This window comes from Neolamprologus brichardi, chromosome 3, assembly GCF_056152115.1.
Source record: "Neolamprologus brichardi isolate AB-2024 chromosome 3, ASM5615211v1, whole genome shotgun sequence".
Classification (NCBI taxonomy): domain Eukaryota; kingdom Metazoa; phylum Chordata; class Actinopteri; order Cichliformes; family Cichlidae; genus Neolamprologus; species Neolamprologus brichardi.
The window spans coordinates 26992751-27013714 of record NC_142106.1 but is presented as its reverse complement, the minus strand read 5'-3'; the positions used below and the strand labels follow the sequence as shown (position 1 = coordinate 27013714).

Genomic DNA, 20964 nt, shown 5'->3' with positions numbered 1-20964 from the left:
CTCAATCACACAGACCTTGAGTCTGGTGATACCCTGGCAACATGCAGTTGCTAGGGAAAAACGTGTTTTTCCTGATCAGTTGGCGGGTTGTTGTTGGCAGTCGCTGGGTACATGGTGCTTTTACTTTGAAGGAGACTGGTCTCCTTTTCTAGTTTCTTGGACTTTGAGGTGTACATACATGGATATTTTGGTAAACCTAGATTTTTGTGTGTTTTGGCCTTTCATCCACGTGTAAATGCCGTTGTTTATTGGATTTTGAGCTGCCGCTTAAGGGTTATATGGCGACCTGCTGCTCTGGCATGATCTTGACAGACTTTGAGGTGGTTTTACGCATTTTAATGTTCACTGAGATATTTTTCAAGATAAGCTCTTAAAATCCTGTACTCTTCAGAAATTATTCCATCTTCCTCCCTTCTAAACCCCTAACCGCAGATGGCTGCTCCTCCTGCTTCTGCTCAAGGTTTCTTCCTGTTAAAAGGGAGTTTTTCCTTCCCACTGTCACCAAGTTCTGGCTTACAGGCTGTCGTTGGATTGTTGAAGTTGTCTCTGAATTCTAATTTAATGTGTTGAGTGGACTTAAAGTATGTCTGTAATCTGATTTTTACCCCTGATAAGAGAGGTGACGTACTTTATACAACTGTCTCCAGTTGTATCACAAACCTGTTGTGCAACCATTGCCACAGTGCAGGAAAGAGTTTTAAAGCTACTTTATTACTGCATATCAAGCGCAGACAAAGAGAACGCTGGTGATGTAATTTTTCTTGTTAGACCAAAAATGGTAGGATTGTTTCTTAGGAATTAATGCATGAGTGACTCGACGTTCCAGTGACTTCTTATGAGTGAGCGCAAGAACACAGATGCAGTGTGTGTGTGTATGTGTCTACGTGCCTTCACAGGACAGGCCGTGGGAGGTGACACCTGGCAGCGCCTCTCTGCAAACGTTGCAGAAGGTCGGTCTGGCGTGTGAGCAGGCGTACCAGTTGTGCATCCCGGAGAAATGCTCCATATTAAACTGACTGGCCTGGGGGGGTGGGAAGGAGAAACATTGAGGTTGAGACGCGTCAGCGCTTCTCTACACAAGAGGAAACACAAAAGGACAAAAACGAGAACTTTCCCGGAACTACAAGTAAAAAATAACTAGGCTGGGGTAGGAGAACGATGGCTGTACAATTTGTCACCTGCTTAAAATCACATCACATGAATAAGTAGAGATGAGAAGGCAAAAATTGAAACCCCAAATTAACTTTTATAATAAAAAGCCTAGGAAGGCCAAAAATCAAAGAGAATATAAGCTCATAAAAAAAAAATCTGAGCCTTCACTTTATAATCAATTAAAGAGGAGGCTTGGTTTTATGAGGACATCAATCGGTAGGCAAAGAGCTGAAATGAGAGGCAGATAAAAAGGAGACGAGAAGATGTGAAGATGGATCATTTATGTGAAAAACAGAAGCAAGAAGAACTGAGCTGTGAAAGCCTGGTCTCATCAACATTAATTACACACTCATGACTAGCTATTATCTAACGATAATCAGTTTGGCCCAGTTTACTCTCATGTCAGCCAGGAGAACGAAGGACGAGGCTGAAACATAACAAGAGCCCGACACAGAGATGAGAAGCACCAACCTCGTAGGTTTCCCACTTTTGGACGGATTTGAGCGCCGTGATCCAGTCCTCCATTTCCTTCCTGCTTTCAGCGCACAACATTAGTTTGCGAAATGGAGTGATCACCTGAGAAAGAAAGAAAGTGGAAAGTTTAGAAGAGAGCAAAAAACTTGATTCCAATCTTTGAATTTCTTGTAGTTGTTGAGCAATATAGCATGAGAGGCTAATGGAAGCACCAGCTGTTCTTCAGATATATGTCCCCAAATAAAATCCTGAATTAAACAAACTTATTAGAAGTTATCAATCCCGAAGTTAATTAAGCCTGGTATGAAGACGACTTTTACTTTTAAGGCGAATGTTCTCCGTTTTCCGGATTGCTTCGCTCTTTTTCAGGTTTCTACTGCTTGGTGGTTAGCTAGCAAGCGTGCGCAACAAGTTGCCGTCTTCAGTGCAAACTACGGGCAGTCTCCTAGAGACCAAAGCAATCAGAAGAAGGTTTCTGTGCAGCTCTGTATACCCCTTAAGTTCAATTCCTACATTTTGCTTTAAACTTTTTTATAAGCCAAAATTAACATTACCTGTTATATTAAAGTGAATAACAAACACACCTTGCTAACCAGACAAGCTAACTAAATTAGCTGATTAGCCGTAGTCTTTTACACTAAAGAACAGCCACTTCACCATCAAATAGCTGAGCTGGCATCCATTAAAATGGTCTATTTCTGACCTAGCATTAGTCCATGTAGGCTATTTTGTCATAATTTGCCCTTAGAAAAGTTTTAAACAGCCACCTTGTAGTCATTTATAAGGCCTGTCTTGGTCTTACTGTGAAACTGTTGTTGATGTTCTTGGTGCTGGTCTCAGCCACACTGGCATCTGATAGGTCCACTTCATCAAAAATTAGGGACTAATGGGAGAAAAAAAAACCCCATCAGCTTATTTTTTAGCCAGTTACATTTAAATAAAAATGTTACAGTTTAAGAGCTATGGCGGTAAAACGATCACACAGTTCTGTACCTTGCAGTCTTTGGCATAGTAGAGGGTCCTCCCTCTGAGTTTGAAGTACCTCCTCTTCCACCTCTGGAAGGAGCTTGTTTGCTTTAACAGGATTCCCTCCTTCACACTTTTCTGTAGTGAGAGAACAGAGACAGAGGGGATAGAAGGAGAGGAGGAGGAAGATAAAACAGACATTAGCGCATCCAGAACCTCTGAATATCAGATGTGACAGCTATTCTTCTCGGAGTTCACACGTAAACAGAAGGAGATCGGTTTGGATAGTGTCACTTGGATGGCTTGCTTTTGTCAAACAAAGACAGATAGAGCTGCACACATGAGCAGAGCGGTGTTGACTGGATCTGACACGATAAAACAGAAGCATCAGCCCAAAGGCTGCGCTGGGCTTTTTGTGTATTTTCACCCGATATGTGTGTGGATGAGATCAGGGGCCCAAAAACAGCACACTAATCTGTTAAAACAGCAAATTAAGGACGTTTGATTTGGTTTGCAGTACACTCATGCAGCATTAAAGTGAGGTAGGGAAGCAGCAGGTGGGAGATGCAGTCATCCGTGGCCACGTAGAAATTATTACCACGGTCAGAACTTTAGAAGATCAGATGATTTCATTTGATACAATCGATCCGCTTGGCTGAAACTCATCACCAATTCTGCCACGGTGGCTGTTATTGTCTTTTTTTCTTATCTCTGCTTAACATGCGCTCGTTCTTTCTTTCCCCCCTGTTTGTGACTACATGGTGCAAGAGGGCCGAATCCCCCACGGATAATCAATTTGAGACAGGACGTCGGGAGGGGGTCGCCATGGAGATCCTCGTTTCTTGTAACAACCGCTGGCACACGCAGATAGGATCTCAAAAACGCGCAGCTCCCTGCATACCTGCACATTCATCACCAAATGTAGCAACAAATCACTAGATCTGCCTCCGTAACAGCCCAGAGGCTTCCACATAAAGATAATAACCGTGTGCCTGCATGAGTCACCCGCATGTCATGGCAGAAAACAGCTGTATCACACACGTGATAAAACTGGAAAGAATTCACTTTCAAGGTTTCTGTGAAAACTGCTACAAGCTCCTTTTTAATGTTTCTTCATCTTATCACTTTTTTCCAAGTGTCGCACATGCCACGTGGACTTCTTAGTCATTTTGGAGGTAAAACTTCACAAAGCTGAAGAGTTATGGTAATGTGAAATCTAGGTGGATTTCATTTTTCTGTCTGTGTTCAGACAGCAATACCTTATAAATGCTTTGTGCTACCCTGATACACCAAAAGTCCCCATAAAGCTCAATGTCTCTCTTTCCAAAAACAGTTTGAATTTTGTGTCTAGCACCAGCAGTAACAGAGTAAAGGTCATTTAAAGAGCGCTTACAAAATATTTTTGCATTCATGGCATTCCATATACTCTGTTTCTTTGTCTTAATGAATAAAACAAGAACTGTTCAAGCTAACTTTTCAGCCAATAAGCCGAACCAGGAGAACTGCAGGTAATCACATCTTTACAGGTTGTATGACAACAATTCTTACCATCGTTTTCAGCAAATAAGACTTGCATAACAAACCGGTTCTCCAGGAGTTAAATCATGTGTGTAAGTATGTAAACTTCCATCCAAGATCTTTTTCATTGCTTGAGGATACTGTCTGAAGATATCAGTTTTCTAGGGGAGGTTTCAGGCGCTTTTCAAAAACACGTGTACGTTACTTTCCTAGTGAAAGTTAACAAACATCTCAGCTCAGTCATGGGTCGATGGCAGGTGGCTCAGCAGTCACTTGGCAGCATTTCCATTTCGGAGCGGAAGTCTGCCCTTAAGGGAAATTGCAAACAGGAGTTTTCAAAAGTGAAAGTATTCAAATTTGATAATATCTCGCAGAGCAGGTAGTCAGCTATTTTTATCTTTAGTGGTCTCAGGTTACGTCCACACGTACCCGGGTATTTTTGAAAACGCAGATTTTTCTATGCGTTTGCACCTTTCGTCCACACGTAAACTGCATTTTCGGTCACTGAAAACGGAGATTTCTAAAAACTCCGGCCAGGGTGGATATTTTTGAAAACTCCGTTTTTGCGTTTACGTGTGGACGAGAAAAACGGAGAAAACGCAGCGTCAAAGGTGTGCGCCTTTTTTGACATCACACTGTGCGCCACGTTATTGTTTCGGTGAAATGAATTTCTACAATACTGTTACTGTTAATTGTACTCTCTGCAGTGTTTAAATGCTTACATATACACACACAGTTACTGTCCCTCCACACATACGACTCGGTTCTGCTTCTATGCCCCAGCTTTGTTTACTTTTTCCCACCGAGGCTTCTAGACTTCTGATTGGCCAACATTTCTGCACGGTTAGGAATATATCGCCACCTGTTGCTTTGGCATGTTCCTAGCAGAGTTTTCCTTCATTTCTGCCTTTACGTGTGGACGGGATTATTTTTTAAAACGAAAACGGAAAATCTCCGTTTTAAAAATACCCGTGTATGTGTGGACGTAGCCTGAGTTTATAATCTGAAAAGAATGCAAACAAAAAGAAAAGGAAGAAGATTAATGCATTACGCTTCTAACATCTCTAGGGTTTGGCTTTTCATTCAGTCCTTATATTTCACCTTGTATCTTACGCCTCAAAATTATTATTATTTTTTGTTTATTTTTACTGATCTAAATGCATTTCTGTCATTCTGTGTTTGTCATGGGTTTAACGCCAACTGGATGCCAGGCTCACAACAGAAAGGACTGCGTCTACTAGAGCAGTGGTCCCCAACCCCCGGGGCATGGACCGGTACTGGTGCGTGAGCCGTTTGGTACTGGGCCGCTAGAGTTGAGGCTTGGGTGTGAAATTTATGGTTTTCAGGGTTTTTATTGTGATTTTTTACATCATTTCTATCATTAAATCGGTTTCCCTGGAGAATTTCCTGTGTATTATAAATAAATCTTATGTTTTTTGGTACCGGTACTGGTTTTATGTTGTTGTATTTATCCACGACACCTTAAATGCCGGTCGATGAAAATATTGTCGGACATAAACCAGCCCGTGTCGCAAAATAAGGTTGGGGACCGCTGTATTAGAGGAACTGAGCCAACCTAGATTAGACAGCCATTACTGTCAAATGGGATTATTTGATACAAAGATAGACACTGACATTTATATACTTGCTACTGGTAACATCAGTCTAATTGCCTTTTTCTGCACCACAGAGGCAAACCCAAGATAATAGCATCTGTCCACATTTTATATATTGATACCTACCATTTACTTTAAATATTTTGGTGCATTCAATAGCACATGTATCTACTAGTCCATGATACAGATGATTCTGACAGTTTCAGTCCTCCATAACTTCTGTTACTGCTTATGTTTCTCCTGACCTTCCTCTTTCATCTCATGCGATTTCTGTCTTACTTTCTCCGGCTATTTCTCTTAGCAGTAATGTCCTTGGCTGTGTGAACAGTGGGAGTAATACAAGGCAGAGGCACCGCCGAACCAGTGATAAATCTAATTCATCGCTCCATCACAATCTCATTTCTCTCTTGCAGTGTGTGTGCGTGTGTCTCCGTCTGTCTGTGTCAATGCGCAACCATGAGATTTCCCGCCTAGTAATGGCGCATACAGCTGCTTGTGCTCTCAGTGTGCTTGTTTCTTTCTTAGAATAAATGTGCTTTCATACCCTGCAGGAGAGAAAATCTCATATTGTCACCATGTGAGAGAGAAAGACGGAGAGAAAAGGAAGCAGAAAGGAAAGTACGGATGGTGGGAACAATGACAGATAGGCTCACGGTATGGATCATTAACAACAGGAGATGCAGGGGAAAAAAGAAGTTTAGCTGCGAGAGCGGTGAGGACTGAGGAAGAGGAACAACACAAAAAGAGAAAGATGCAAAAACTACATCAACCACAGGCTCTAGAGAGTTGACTTGAAAGAAAACTAAAGAGCAGACGGTCCCTTGAGGAAGTAGAAGAAAGAACAAAATGCACCAACAGGAAGGTGTAAAGGTCTCTTTCCACTGACCCACTTGACACTTTAGAGATAACGGTGAGGTGTAACCACCATGTTCCACCAATCAAGCTTATCCGTGGTTGGCACAACAATGCCGTCACAAACCGTCAGTCGAGGAGCTAATCAGAGGGGTTTTGTTTGACGAACGCTAACAGGATTGCAGCCCATGGTATCAGTAAAGGACAATCTGAAAGTCAGACCCAACACAGAGAAACTTGTCAAGCCTAATGGCCCCATCCCCAAACCAGGGCCTAACATTTGGCTGGGTTAGCTTACTAACCTAAGCATCCTAAGCGCATGTAAAATGCAGGTTATATGGAAAACATTGAAAAATTGAGTTGATTTAGAGCTGGCAAAAGCTAGCGTGATAAGCGTTTCAGCAAAATCAGATAAAGTAAAGTTCAGTCTTCTCCAGCAGATGTTCAAATGCAAATTCAATTGATATGCCTACACTTGCCAATTTATTCAGAAGTATGTTTTACATGCTGTAATTACCATTCGTCCCTTCACCCACAGAGATATATTTCAACCACCCATTTAACAACAATTAAAATGCAACTTTTGCAAACCTTTTTTATCCACCGAAGGTCATTAAAAAGAAAACCTACGCTCCTCTAGTCTGTCATTTCTTTCCACTTACCTCATAAGCAGATTGCTGCCCCTTTTTGAGCCTACTTCACTCGGAGGTCTCTTCCTGTTAAAAGCGAGTTCTTCACCTTCGCTATCACCAAGTCCCTGCTTCTTTAAAGCGCCTTCAGGCAACTGTTGTTGAATTGAACTCCATCTATCACTATCTGTCACTTGAACCTCCCACTCACTTCTCTTTGAATTTCCGCTGTCCAGCGACAAGACCAAGCAACTAAATTCTTCAACAGTCACACCTACTGCTAGAGTTCGCGATGAGCTTAATTTTGTGTATTTAAAACTGAGCTACGCAAGCATTCCTGGTCTTCTGCTACTTATTAATTGCACTGAGTCGTCATTAACCTTTGATCACCGTGCAGAAGGAACTAGTCCCTACATTAAAACAATATCTTTTATCTTTTCCAGGTAAAGTTTCCTTAGCTTTCCTGACTGAGTCACGCGCCTGAGCACAGTGGGTGTCACACATGCCATAAAGCCTCTTCAAGCTAATTCAGTGTACGGACTATATTAAACTGCACACAGGAACATATCGGCAGAGCAAACAGCACATGTGTGTTTCACATATAAACAGACATATGTGATATTCAAAGGTCACAGTGTCTCCTCTCTTCTCCAGCTGAGCGATGTTGTCACACAGATCACTCTATTCATTAGAGCAAACTAATCACATCACAACAATCATTCTGGCACACGCACACAGACAAACACTCGGAGGAGGGCAGTGAAGTGGATATGCACACTGAAGCACATTAACACATATACTTACTCATCTGCGAAATGCACACACACACACACACACCCGGAGCTTTGAAGGGCGCCCACATCCACACAAACATCCGACTGAATCAACCCTGATTTATTTCTCCCTTCATTTAATTCTCTAACAGACCACACACACACACACACGTCTGTCAGCCTCCGTCCTGCATGAAAGACTGACCTTCAGTGTTCAGTGTAAACACTCAATCAACAAATCACTGAAATTTGGGCTTTCTCCCAGACAGCAGAGCGACACGAGTGACTCGACCAGTATTCTGGCGTACACAAAGACTGCTGCACAAAAACTTCCTGCAGTTTTATTTCCACTCGGTGAAATGAGCAATACCTGGGACTGTAGGAGAAGACGGACACGGCCAATCCCAAACCACCCACTTCTCTGTGAACTCCACACAGAAAGGCCAATACCTCAACAAACAGTCCCACCTACTGTCTGAGTTAATAGTTAGCTTCATTTCTGCAGCTGCGTGGACATGAAAATGCAACAATATCTGTTTGGTAATTTGTTCTGGAAACCAGGAGCTGCTAAAGCCAAACTTTCACACCTATAAAGTGGACACAAATAGAGACAGAGTGATATTTTGGGGTTTCTTTAAAGTATCAAACACTAAAGCAGGAAAGAAAATGGAAAGAATCCATCTGACAAACTACAAAACCACACACACAGACACACACATTCCCACAGTCTAGGACTGGGCTTATCTGGCTGTTGGTTTTTGCCTCTCACACTGACCTCTTCCTCAACCAGCCGGCTCTCCTGCGCCTTCCCAAAGTGAGCCGACTCCAGATGGTCCTCGTGGCTGAGCCACTTGTCGTCACCCTCCTTCCCTCGCCCGAACAACAGGGGCGCAATGCAGCACCCACCGCACCTACACAGCCCCAGCATTTCACTGAAAATCAGTCTTATCCTCAGGACGGTGGTAAGAAACTTTTACTTCCTTTCTGTGTGCTATCTGGATTCCTTCCTTCCCATCGTTTTTCCCTACTTCTTCTTATATTCGAATGCTTCCTTCTTTTGTCTTCATAAAAAGTTTCACACTAGCGGTTCTCTCACACAATGCAATCCTACTTCCTCTCTCGCAAACTTCCCTGTGGCAGGTAACCCCTCCCCCCTCAGGTGTGCATGTGTTTGAGTAATTTCCCCCGCCCCCGCCTCAGATGTAACTCCTGAGAGGTGAGGTGGAGCGTGCAGGTGTGCGTCTGCGTGTTCATGTAAGGACAGGCCGACTTCCTCCAGGCTAAAAATAGAACCAGAAGAACCTGTCTGGTCGGCAGTGACAACACACACAGACACACACACATGGTAGTTGCTATGCCTGCTGATTTAAGGCATCAAATTCATTTTTACACACACACGCACATATATCAAGATGACGGGAAGGTTAATGGCACGCCGCTGTGGTTATAAGAGAGCTGGAAACATCACTGTGATCACACAAACTCACGAGTTGCCAGCCTGCGTGAGCCGTCCTGACTCTGTGAGTCTGCGTGTGTGTTTTTGTGTGTGTGTGTTGCTCTGCGCTGCCTACGCGCTGTCATCGGACCGCTTTCAGTGTCAGATCAGCGTCTCATCTGCCAAGGCAAATTACAGCAAGCGTCCGCATTTGTGCGAGCGCATATGTAAGAGTGTGTGTGTGTGTGTGTGTGTTTTCTGCCACTCGGTATATCATTCTGCCTTTAATGAGCAGCAGCATGCTGTTCCCAGCAGACTTACTCAGTGACACCAGCTCCCTCTCCTCCTCTACTCGTCTTCAGTCCCCCCCTCCAGAACATGTTCCCACTGCTGATCTAATTCAGCATCAGGTCAAAGAGCTTCATTAGCGACTTTAAATAATTTTAATGTAACATGTTCTTATGTTTGTTAAAAAAAGAAATACCAAGGACAGAAAAGAGCTAAAGGAGGGACAGAAAATCCTCTTTTACAGCAGGAAGAAAACAAGTTCCTCACCGACCGGTACCGTGAGTCGGACCGCTGTCCTACTACAATAAGAGATAAGAGCCCCCAAAATATAATAAGGAGATACACTATAAGACAAAAAAGTACCAAAAGAACCTCCAAGAGCTGTTCACCCATAAAAACCCACGCCACAAAGCTCCCAGCACACAGTTTTTATGCTGATTTTAATGCTAGAAGACTTTACATGATCTTTGCAAGTTGCTGCAGTTCCTACAAGCTTTTACTTTGCATTAACAGCACTTGGAGCTGATTGAGGAACCTACACTCACTTGTTGCTGTGGTGGCTAGGCGCTTAATTACATCTGAATTCAAGAGAGTCAAATCTAATTAAAATGAGGAATAGAAAGTGAAATAACTAAATAACCTGCAATTCCTGCACACTCTACAATCCTGTGATAAAGTGAGATAAATAAGTATTAGTATCAGCATAAATCTGTTTAAACCCCTAAAGTGTCTCATATTTGATACTTGAGTTTTTGAGACTTCTGCGTTGCATATAAAAAAGAGGTTTTGGCCTTCCCTTAAACAAAAATCCCCCGTGACTGGAATAAAAATACATACAATTATTTTACTCGAGCATAAAATAATGCGCTTTTGATTATCGCACGTCCAGATACGACAGGAAAACACATCAAATTCTGTTAAGCACAGTAAGACAGCCTCATAGCCTTCATGTATATGGACCAATCATGCTTATGAGTGTAGTTAAGGCCTAATTTTGAGGCAGGAGAATCCCTGCAGTTATTTAAATGTTACGCTCATCTACTCATGTAGGCCACTCTCTCAGCAACATTAGCAGGAGTCCCATTTGTTTCAGTGAGACTGAACTGAGCTGGTAATGCACGAGTGCCCTCAGGTTGGACGTGGCTCAAATGCCATGTAATCTAACATAAGCAGCACCAGTAAAATCTAGCGGGGGAATTTGAAAAGATCATCGAGAAACGGGATAACAAAGACTATATTCTTAGAGTCTTACTGATCACCCAAAGCACTTTATACCAGCGGTCCCCAACCTTTTTGGCGCCACGGACTGGTTTATGCCCGACAATATTTTTACGGACCGGCCTTTAAGGTGTCGCGGATAAATACAACAAAAAAAAACTAGTACCGGTACCGTAAAAAAAGAAGATTTATTCATAACACACGTGAAAAGATCCAGGAAAACCGAGTTAACGATAAAAACCCTGAAAACCATACATTTCACACTTGAGCCTCTACTCTCGCGGCCCGGCACCAAACGACTCACGGACCGGTACCGGTCCGGGGCCCGGGGGCTGGGGACCGCTGCTTTAAACCACAAGCCACGTGTAACCACACCTCACACCGTGGCTAACACTTCAGCCTTATAAGTCATGGATGGACAGTACAAATCTTGCCCCGTGAAATTCACAGTAATCTGCACGATGATGTTTCTGCTTAAAAGCTGCAAGTGGCAGCTTCGACGTGCGGAAATCGACTGATTTCAGGCGTTTAATACTCTGATAAACCAACCATGTGGGATCACGGGGCATGCTTGGTGGTGCTTTTAATCTGAAAACTCCCTGTTTGAATGACGTGTTTCCTTAAAGTTGTGTGCACCAGGCTTTCACATATGTTTTTATCTGGGTGGGATTTATAGTCCTGCCCCAAGTGGAGGAGTTCAAGTATCTCGGGGTCTTGTTCGCGAGTGATGGGAGAAGGGAGCCGGAGATCGACAGACGGATTGGGGCTGCAGCTGCAGTAATGCAGACGCTGCACCGGTCCGTCGTGGTGAAGAGGGAGCTGAGTGTAAAAGCGAAGCTCTCAATTTACCGGTCGATCTACGTCCCTACCCTCACCTATGGCCACGAGCTGTGGGTAGTGACCGAAAGGACGAGATCGCGGATACAAGCGGCGGAAATGAGCTTCCTCCGAAGGGTGGCTGGCATCTCCCTTAGAGATAGGGTGAGAAGTTCGGCCATCCGGGAGGGGCTCAGAGTAGAGCCGCTGCTTCTCCACATCGAAAGGAGCCAGCTGAGGTGGTTTGGGCATCTGGTAAGGATGCCCCCTGGGCGCCTCCTGGGTGAGGTGTTCCAGGCATGTCCCACCGGGAGGAGGCCCCGGGGCAGACCCAGGACACGCTGGAGAGATTATATCTCTCGGCTGGCCTGGGAACGCCTTGGTGTTCCCCCGGATGAGCTGGAGGAGGTGGCTGGGGAGAGGGAGGTCTGGGCCTCTTTGCTTAGGCTGCTGCCCCCGCGACCCGGCCCCGGATAAAGCGGATGAAGATGGATGGATGGATGGATGGATGGATGGGATTTATAGCAATGTAACATCACAAAAATTGCTTTGAATTCAAGTTTTGATTTTATTTCCTTCATCATTTACGGATTTTTTCCCCTTTTTTTCATTATCCTAGAGCAGAGATGTCAAACTGGTTTGACCTCACGGGCCACACCGACCCCATTTTACCTTAAGTAGGTGAAGAAAATCCCCCTTTCTGTCTGTGTAAAACAGTTTAACCATATTACATCCTCGTGACAGCTTCACATAAGACGAACTCAGCACAATTTCAGCAGCATGTCTCAGTTTTCCTACATGATTAAAATAATGCTTCTGTAGTAAATGAAAGAAATCTGTCAGCATGACTAAACTGTAAGAACTATATGTGCAAAATTTAATTCTTTATCTATTATAGAGCTGGGCGATATATCGAGTTTTTAAAAAATATCGATATATTTTTATACGAGATATAAGATGTGACAATATCCTTTATATCGATATAGTCTATGTTACGTTATAACTATACTTGTGGAGCCGCAAGTTTGCCTCTCTTTCGTCCACTTTTGTTTTTACGCAACATTACTCGGCCTCGCCCCTCTGTCATTGAACACAACTCCCCCTCCTCCCCCATTGCTTCACCTGCAGGAAGCGACAAGATGGACACGGCAAATCTCCGTTAACGAGTTACTGCGCATCGCCCCGTGCGTGGGGCTGGACGCCCTCAACGTGTTAGCTAGCTAACCACGCTAACGAGCTAACCACGCTAATGAGCTAACCACGCTAACGCCATGCAGCCCAGAGGCGCTGCACAGCCTAAGATCCTTTCATTTTCTCAAAAGTTGACAGCGCGCCTTATGTATGAATTCTGGTTGTGCTTGATGACCGCGAACCGATTTTATGTGGTACACGGCGCTCAGCAATCTGTCAAAAAATGTTTTAGTACGACTTTGGTAAGCTACGGTGCTTCACCGGTTGATGGATTGTCGGAGCATTACGGCTACCGAGGAGCCTCGCGGAGTGATACGTACTGTGCTTCAATGTAATATTACCCTACTGTGTATAAGGACCATAAATGGCACCTGCTAAGAGACGTAGTTACGAAGAGGATTTCAAACTCAATGCTGTCAGTCACACAGTAGAAGTACATTTTGACTGCACAATTGTGAGCTTTTTGTTAAACAACATTGTTTTCTTTTATTTATGGAGCATTATTATTTAATAAATGCTGATAATTTATTTTTGAGTAAATTTTATGTACATCTATGCTCTATGTTAATAAAAGTGCCTGTGTGACATCTGGGACACAACTTTGACTAAGAACTCTCTTTTTGTTCTTACTTTATGGCTTAAAAAAAAAAATCGAGATATATATCTTATATCGCCGTCCAGGTAAAAAATATCGAGATATGAATTTTGGGTCATGTCGCCCAGCCCTAATCTATTACTTAGTTACTTTGGTGTAGTATGAATGGCCATGGAGGAGATATTTACCAACAGGAAAATCTGTAAAAATACAGTTAAAAATATTAAATCTATGCACGCCTTCACTTTTTTCAAAGCTGTCCAGTGGGCCGTATTGGCAGTCATTGGCAGGCCAAATCTGGTCCCCCGGGCCTTATATTTGACACCCCTGTTCTACAGTATCATTGATCACTCTTTTGTAAATACTGCAATAAATTTGGTGCAGAAGAATTAAAAAAACTGCTTTCATTAAAAGAACAGGTTTTTTAAACAATCCCTGTTCAAGATGCCTAAATGTGAAGATTATTCAGCTGTGGTCTTACTAAACACTGATCAGCAGCTGTTTATTCATGAATAAATTTCCCCACGACTAATTAAAACAGTCGCAGGCTGGCTGCTGCAGACACAGAACCACCTGGCCTTTCAAATATGGCCATGTTTTTGTAATCATGAGGCCACGCCGTCCCCGGGACGGACAACACCGGAATGCCAAATGCAGCTCGGCTCCCGTGTCGCTGCCTTTGGACAAGCTGCGGTTATTTTTCTCCTCCAGCAGATGGCAGACTGAGAAAGAGATGAAGGGGGTGGTGGGGGAAACGGCGGGGAAGAAAAGGTGATGGATGCACGGGGAGAGGAACTGCAAAGGGTTTGGAGTAAGGACCGAATGGAAACATTAAAGATGAGAGAAGGAGAATGGTGCAGTAATCTGCAGCACATTTGGCAGGACTTTAACTCGGAGCAGCCTCCCAGCTGTTTGTGTTGGCTTTTTAACACACACACACACACAAACAAACACAAACACGCACACACAGGGTTTCTCATGTGGACATGCAAATCCCCCTGTGCACCCAACAAACTCATGTTTCTGGCACCACCCAGGTGGAGTTTGACACACATCCAACACAGACACACATCATCAGGACTGACACACAAGCAGACAACTATGGAGGACCAAAACTGCCAATGACAGGAACAAGGCGTGAAGAAATAAGGAATGACTCGACAGAAAAGCATCAAAACAAGTATTTTTTTTAAAAAGTTACTTAAATTCATAGATTTGTTTTAAATTTCTTCTGCATTTGTTTTTTTAATGAATTACAAAAATAAACATATACGCCATGAAATACATTTAAAATATTATATTTATAATGTGGTTTTTATTTTATTTTATTTTATTTATATTACTTTAAAAAAATTTTTTTTAAATAACTATAAATAAAAATGAAAACTAATAAATAATTAAATAAATGTAAATTATAATGTAAATAAATGTAGTTACATTTTCTTTTGACATCTATATATTTTGTAAGTATTTAAAAGAATAGACAGTCACTGGCCAGTTTTTTAAGTACAACTTTTCAACTGGTCATTAACACAAATATCTAATTAGCCATTAACATCACAGCAGCTCGTGGACGCAATTAAGACAAACTGAAGGTCAAAACCAGCATCAGAACGACAAAGAAAGGGGATTCACAGTAAGTGCCTTTGAATGCGGCATGGTTTTGGTGCCAGACGTGCTGGTTTGAGTATTTCAGAAACTGGTGACCTGTTGGGATTTTCCCCACACGACCATATCTATGGTTTACAGAGAATGGTCTGAAAAACAGAAAATGTCCAGTGAGCTAAATGGTGGGTGGGTGAAAATGTCTTGTTGATGTGAGAGATTAGAGAAATCTTATTGCAATGAATGTATGCAGAAGAGCAGCAGCAGAAGACCACACTGGGTGCTACTCCACTCTGTCAAGAACAGCAAATGTTTTCTTCAACAGTTGGATGGTAGGGTCAGAATTTGGTGCAAACAAAATGTAATCATGGATCCAGCCTGCTTGGATCAACCGTTAATGATATAAGACACATTTCCTTGGCATATGGATGTGCAGCCAATAAATCTGCAGCAATGCAGTGTGATGCTTTCACCTCAACATGGGACAAAATCTCTGAGGAATGTTTCCAGCAACTTGTTGAATCTATGCCACAAAGAATGTAGTTCAACATGTAACCAGCAGATTGTACCTAATAAAGTGGCTAGTGAGTGGAATTTCAGGTATTAAATTGCGTATTTATTTCTACATTTATTTTTTTGGCATTTACAGACCTCCATAGCCCACCTGGATCACCCCGATGCTGTAAAGCCCCACCCAGCCGGCACTCAGAGGTCACTAAAACAAATGCAGCGTATCATTAGCACATAACAGCTGACCCGGGTCTGTTGTTGTTAATTATACTTATTTTCTCTCTCGCTTTCTCGCCGTCTTTATTTTCTATTTTTTTTGCTTTGTGACATTTGAAGTTGGTGATGCAAAGGCATGCGGGGTTGCCACGGCAACAGTTCGACTTTCAAATCAACCTTGAGCGTTGGAAATTTAAGGACCAGCGCGCAAACAGACAAAAAAAAGAAAAGAAAAAAACCAGAACTTGCGCTCCTTTTCACCTGGACGTTTTCTCTTCAGTTAATCAAACAGGAAGTAAACTAGGCTTCCTATGGGTGTGTGTGTGTGTTGTTTGCGTGCGTAAGGTTGCGTTACCTCACCGTCCTTAATAACTTTCATTATGCAAGCAATTTTATTAAACGGTGCAAAGAAACGCGGTTAAACAGATCATTTGAAATAGAACAGCTTGCATCATCTGTTATACATAAAAAACATCTGACCACACACACACACACACACACACACACACACAGAGGGAGAGTCAGAACAAGGCGTGGGAGGACTTTGCACCATGGCGACCACATCCTGTCTCATGTACCTCTGTGTGTTTATTAATAGACACAAACACGCCAGTGATATGTGCAGAAAGCAGCCAGAGAGAAACTCTCGTACACTCTGTCGTACTTTAGATGGACAGATGGAGACAGCCAGACACAACACACACACTTTCTAACCCTCTGTCACACACACACACACACACGCACACACACACACACACACACACACACACACACTTTCTAACCCTCTGACACACACACACGCACACATTTCTTCAGGTTTAGCCCAGTTTTCACATTTTTATGTTAATGTGTCTTTGAAAGATCATCCAGTTTTTGGCTTCTGCCCGTGAGGTTTGTGCACTGAAGGACACATAATCTGCTGCTGGTGATGGTGACAGGAGGAGGAAGAGAAGGGGGGGTTTCCCAGGAGCATATGGACCAAATCTGGCCCTGATGCTGTATAATCCTCGCATACATACACACACATAAACACACACAAGCAAACAGATAGGTCTCTCAGCCAGAAATAGACACACAGTGACAGAGAGGTGGAAAAAAGGTGCAAGGCTCTCATAATGTGCCGATGCGATTAGCGTCCTCTTCCTGTTGTTTAGATTTGTGATGTTAATCACTCTGGTGATGTTTTTTTTTGTTCTGCTGTCGTTAGAAAAGAATTATGCAAATAAAAGTTTTACATTTGGGTAAAGCGGAGATGAAAGAAGGAGGCAGGACGAGAGGAGGTTGTGATGTAATTCAGGTAGGGGAAGAAGGAGAGGAGTGTAAAGACAGGAGGAGGTAAGCCAAGATTATATATATGGCCATGCATGTGTGTGTGCACGCACTGGTGATTATCCCTGATGATCACACCGTGCTGTTTAATCTTGTCTCAAAGCATCCAAAAAACATCAGATTGGGGGGATGTGTGCACGCCTTTGTATGTCAGTACGTTCCTGTGCGCGTGTCTCCGGGGAACCCAGTGTGCATGTAAATGTGATAAATTAAAATAAATTGTCAATAAATCTAAATAATCAGGGTGTCCATGTGAAGATGTGCATGATGTGTGTGTGTGTGCTCTCAATTCCTTTTCCTCTGACAGCTTTACCTCAGACACACACACATACGCGCGTGCACACATGCAGACGTTACACTGACTTATTTAGTTTCGTAGAAACTCTAACTCTAAACCACATGTTCACCCTTTAAATTAATGATCTGAATTAATTTAATGAAGGAAGCAAAGTCCCCGCAGCTTGTGTTTTGTGCACACCTGCTCACACATGATGAATTATTCACCCCTGCAACCTAACCTTCGCTTTCGGTGTTCGCCACAAAAGCCAAGCAACGTTTGCCTCCGCAAAGATTATGCAGAGCCGTCGCCACGCCGCAGCACACAGGTGAATGGAGGCCAAGTGACCTGAAAATATTTCAGTCATGGATTTCGCCTGATGCTGCTTCTCAAAAGTCACCATCAGTAATCGGAGCTGTATGACCCAGGTTTGCTTTTAGAGACTAGAGGGAAAAATGAGAGAGCAGGGAGAAAACTAAATGAAACTGCAGACTTCCTTTTAACTTCTGACAGTTTGATACCGTTGATTGATCCCAGCTATGGGCTGGACTTTGGAAGGAGGCAGCAAAAGAACTCAAGTGACTGGATCTGTGTGAGTAATGAAGCCAACCTTTGCTTCACGTTTGGTCTGAACCATAAAATAAATCTTATTTTAACCTGAAAGAAATGCAGGTCCTCTAATGGCCACTTGTGGCTGGCTATAACAACGAGTTAGTCCTCATAGACTCCAACGTTTTAACTGACCAGTAAAATGACTTTGACCTTACACACACAGGCATCAAGACCTATTAGTGAACATTTAGCAACTGCCAGACGCTCGGTGTGATTCCCAACCAGTTACGAGTCATTTCTGCTAAACCCTAATTCACTCAAGACTAGAGTCCAATCAGTGACTGCCCCTCAACCACAGTTTGATGGAGGCAGTGTGTATTCTGCAACAAGCTGAATAAACGAAGGTTGAATGCTGAGGTTTTCCCTCTGTGGGGGGTTACTCCCACTAGGTTTATATCTGGGACTCTCCACCATTTGACCTTAGAACTGAAGAAGCTTCTCGGATGAGAGGTGAAACGTCTTCAAGTAACTTAAATAAATCCAGACGCTTTTCTTTGCAAGCTCCTTTGACTACGATGACCTGGATGGCTGAGAACCTTCACAGACAATGCTGAGGTTTATTTATTGGTGTTGTACCCAATACCTGCTCGCAGTTGCTTTGGTCGCTAGCAGATGGTTGTCCATGGTTTGCATGGAAGATGCCAACTTGTGTGCAAATGCTCTCCAACTGCTAGCAGGGCGAGAGTCAATCTGAGAGCACAACGCAAGCTGGAAACAGAAAATGTTTTGCTGCAAAGTTGAAATGCAACTGTGTTTTTGAGTCCTTTGAAATGTATTGGCTGTAGGAGGGATGTACCACTTTTACTTTGAAGGCGAGTATTCTCGATTTCCTGTTTGTGTTGCACTTTGTGAAATGTGATTATTTAGCAAGTCTTTGCAGACAAGTCGACGTCTTCGATGGAAACTATGGGCAACCACAGCAAACCGCTAGTGACCAAAGAAATCATGAGGCTTCTGGTGCAGCATCCTCTTTGCAGCCAATTTCAACCATTAGCCAATCAGTTGGGGGTACTCAGTATGTTTCCCAGAGTGGTCACCAACCAGTCTCTGGACCCGTGTGACTGAGGGTTTACTTAGCATTAATTACCAGCTTTTATTTTAAAAAACACCACAATGGCAATACCCAATAGCTTAAAACTGTCACCTGAAGCTCTGACTCAAAGTGAAGACCACTGAAATGTCATCACATCCCAAAAGCATGTTCTGAAACTCTCAGTGATCCTCCCAAAGACAGACAGATACAGGCACACACTCACAGATCAGTAATCAGACAGAGATAGAGGCAAAAACCAAACCGTCTAGCTTTCTCTCTCTGCGCCAATGGCTGTGCTGTCGTCATGGGAGATGAGTGATTTCCAACCCATGGGGGCTTTTCCTGTCCTCTCCACTCATTTCCCGACAGTCTCATTCAGAACATAATTGCTGCAGTAAACTGAATTGTGCTGCGCTCCAGCAAACGCTGCTGACAGCTATTAAAAATCACTTTAATTTCACAATTATGATCAAATACAGATCTGAATTCTTCTGCCTCATGGGAACAGTTTAGAGCTACTAGTACATGTAGTACTGAAGGAGTACAGAAACACTGCAGACGAATGCATACATTTTAATTTCTTTGCATCTGAGCAAAGTAACCTGTTTTATTTCATATATGAAAATCAGATTTTCCAGTACGATTTATTGTAACCTTACTATGCTCAGCATTTACATACACCCAAACATTTACCACCATACCACCAACCGCAGACTTTACCAACATTATTTAAAGACTTCTGTGTGGCCACCTGTTAAAACTGAAGATAAATGATTGAAGCTAATTAGATTCTGCGTAAATAAAAGACTCAACCCCCCCCCCCCCCCCCCACCACCTCCATTTCAACCAAAACTCCACACTGTGAAGTGTGAATGATTCTTCCTTCTTCATTTAAGTAATGTTTTCACTCAAACACAAAGCACTGAATGAATTTCTCATTGCCCAGAATGACTAAAAGCTAACCTCATGTAATTTCCATATATTACAAATTAAAGAATAAAACCACCAAACAAAGTCTTTTTTAAGCTAGACTTTTTTTAAAAATACAGGTAGATCTCGGTAGGTAGGTCTTCTATAACTTTAAGCGTTTATGATTATTATTTTTTTTCTAATGCAAGTTTTCTGACATTATTGAATATGGAAATGAGTAAAGGGGAATGCTTTGTGCAATTATCCAACACATAGTTTGTACTAGTGTATATAAACACCTACATTTGTATTTTTGACATTTTCTTTTCACTACTTTTAAAGAAGACATCAATTTCAAAATTGTCCCCTGTCTGAGGGGGAAAGAAATTGTCTCACCTAACTTTTTCTGATTTATACTTTGAACTCCAAAGAATAAAGAACGTATTAAAAAATACTCTTAAACATTCCTGTCGAAGTCACAAGAGTTTGTGAATTTAACATAAATATTAATTTGCATCTTGAATTAGTATGCACATAACATAATGCAGTAATTATAATAGCTGTAGGAATTTCATTATGGCATATGTATTACAGTACTGGAGGCTCTACAGTGTTGTCTATTTGAGGACATGATTTGAGGACACGCATGATCTGACTTTTCACTTTACATGTATATTCCAGCCATGCATGGCGTCACAGTAACCAAATGGCCTCGACACTTTTTTATTCTATGCAACATTTTATTCTCCACACGCATTGTTTAACTAGAAAGGGCCTGCAGATGTGAAGTGGTAGGTGGGATGACTGCATAAACACAGGCTGTAAGACGTGAGCGATTAGAGCACAAAGAAGAAACACTTGTTTGTGCAGCTCCAATTCCTCCGCACCGCTAAGTGTGATAAAAGAGCTCCGAGCCTCTGCACTGGTTCTGTGACTGCAGCCCAGGGTCG

General features: G+C 42.6%; 1 protein-coding gene across 3 annotated transcripts in view; it reads right to left on the bottom strand.

Annotated features, from left to right (window-relative positions):
- The window catches only part of si:dkey-172j4.3 (diacylglycerol kinase delta), an 88784-nt gene that overhangs the window by 28751 nt on the left and 39069 nt on the right, over positions 1 to 20964 (bottom strand). For all 3 annotated transcript variants that reach the window (XM_087835511.1, XM_087835504.1, XM_087835507.1), the window contains 4 exons: positions 2620 to 2730; positions 2429 to 2509; positions 1624 to 1728; positions 889 to 1021 (listed from right to left, as the gene is read on the bottom strand). In XM_087835511.1, the coding sequence (XP_087691637.1) occupies positions 889 to 1021; positions 1624 to 1728; positions 2429 to 2509; positions 2620 to 2730 (430 nt within the window). The remainder of the gene's footprint in view (positions 1 to 888; positions 1022 to 1623; positions 1729 to 2428; positions 2510 to 2619; positions 2731 to 20964) is intronic.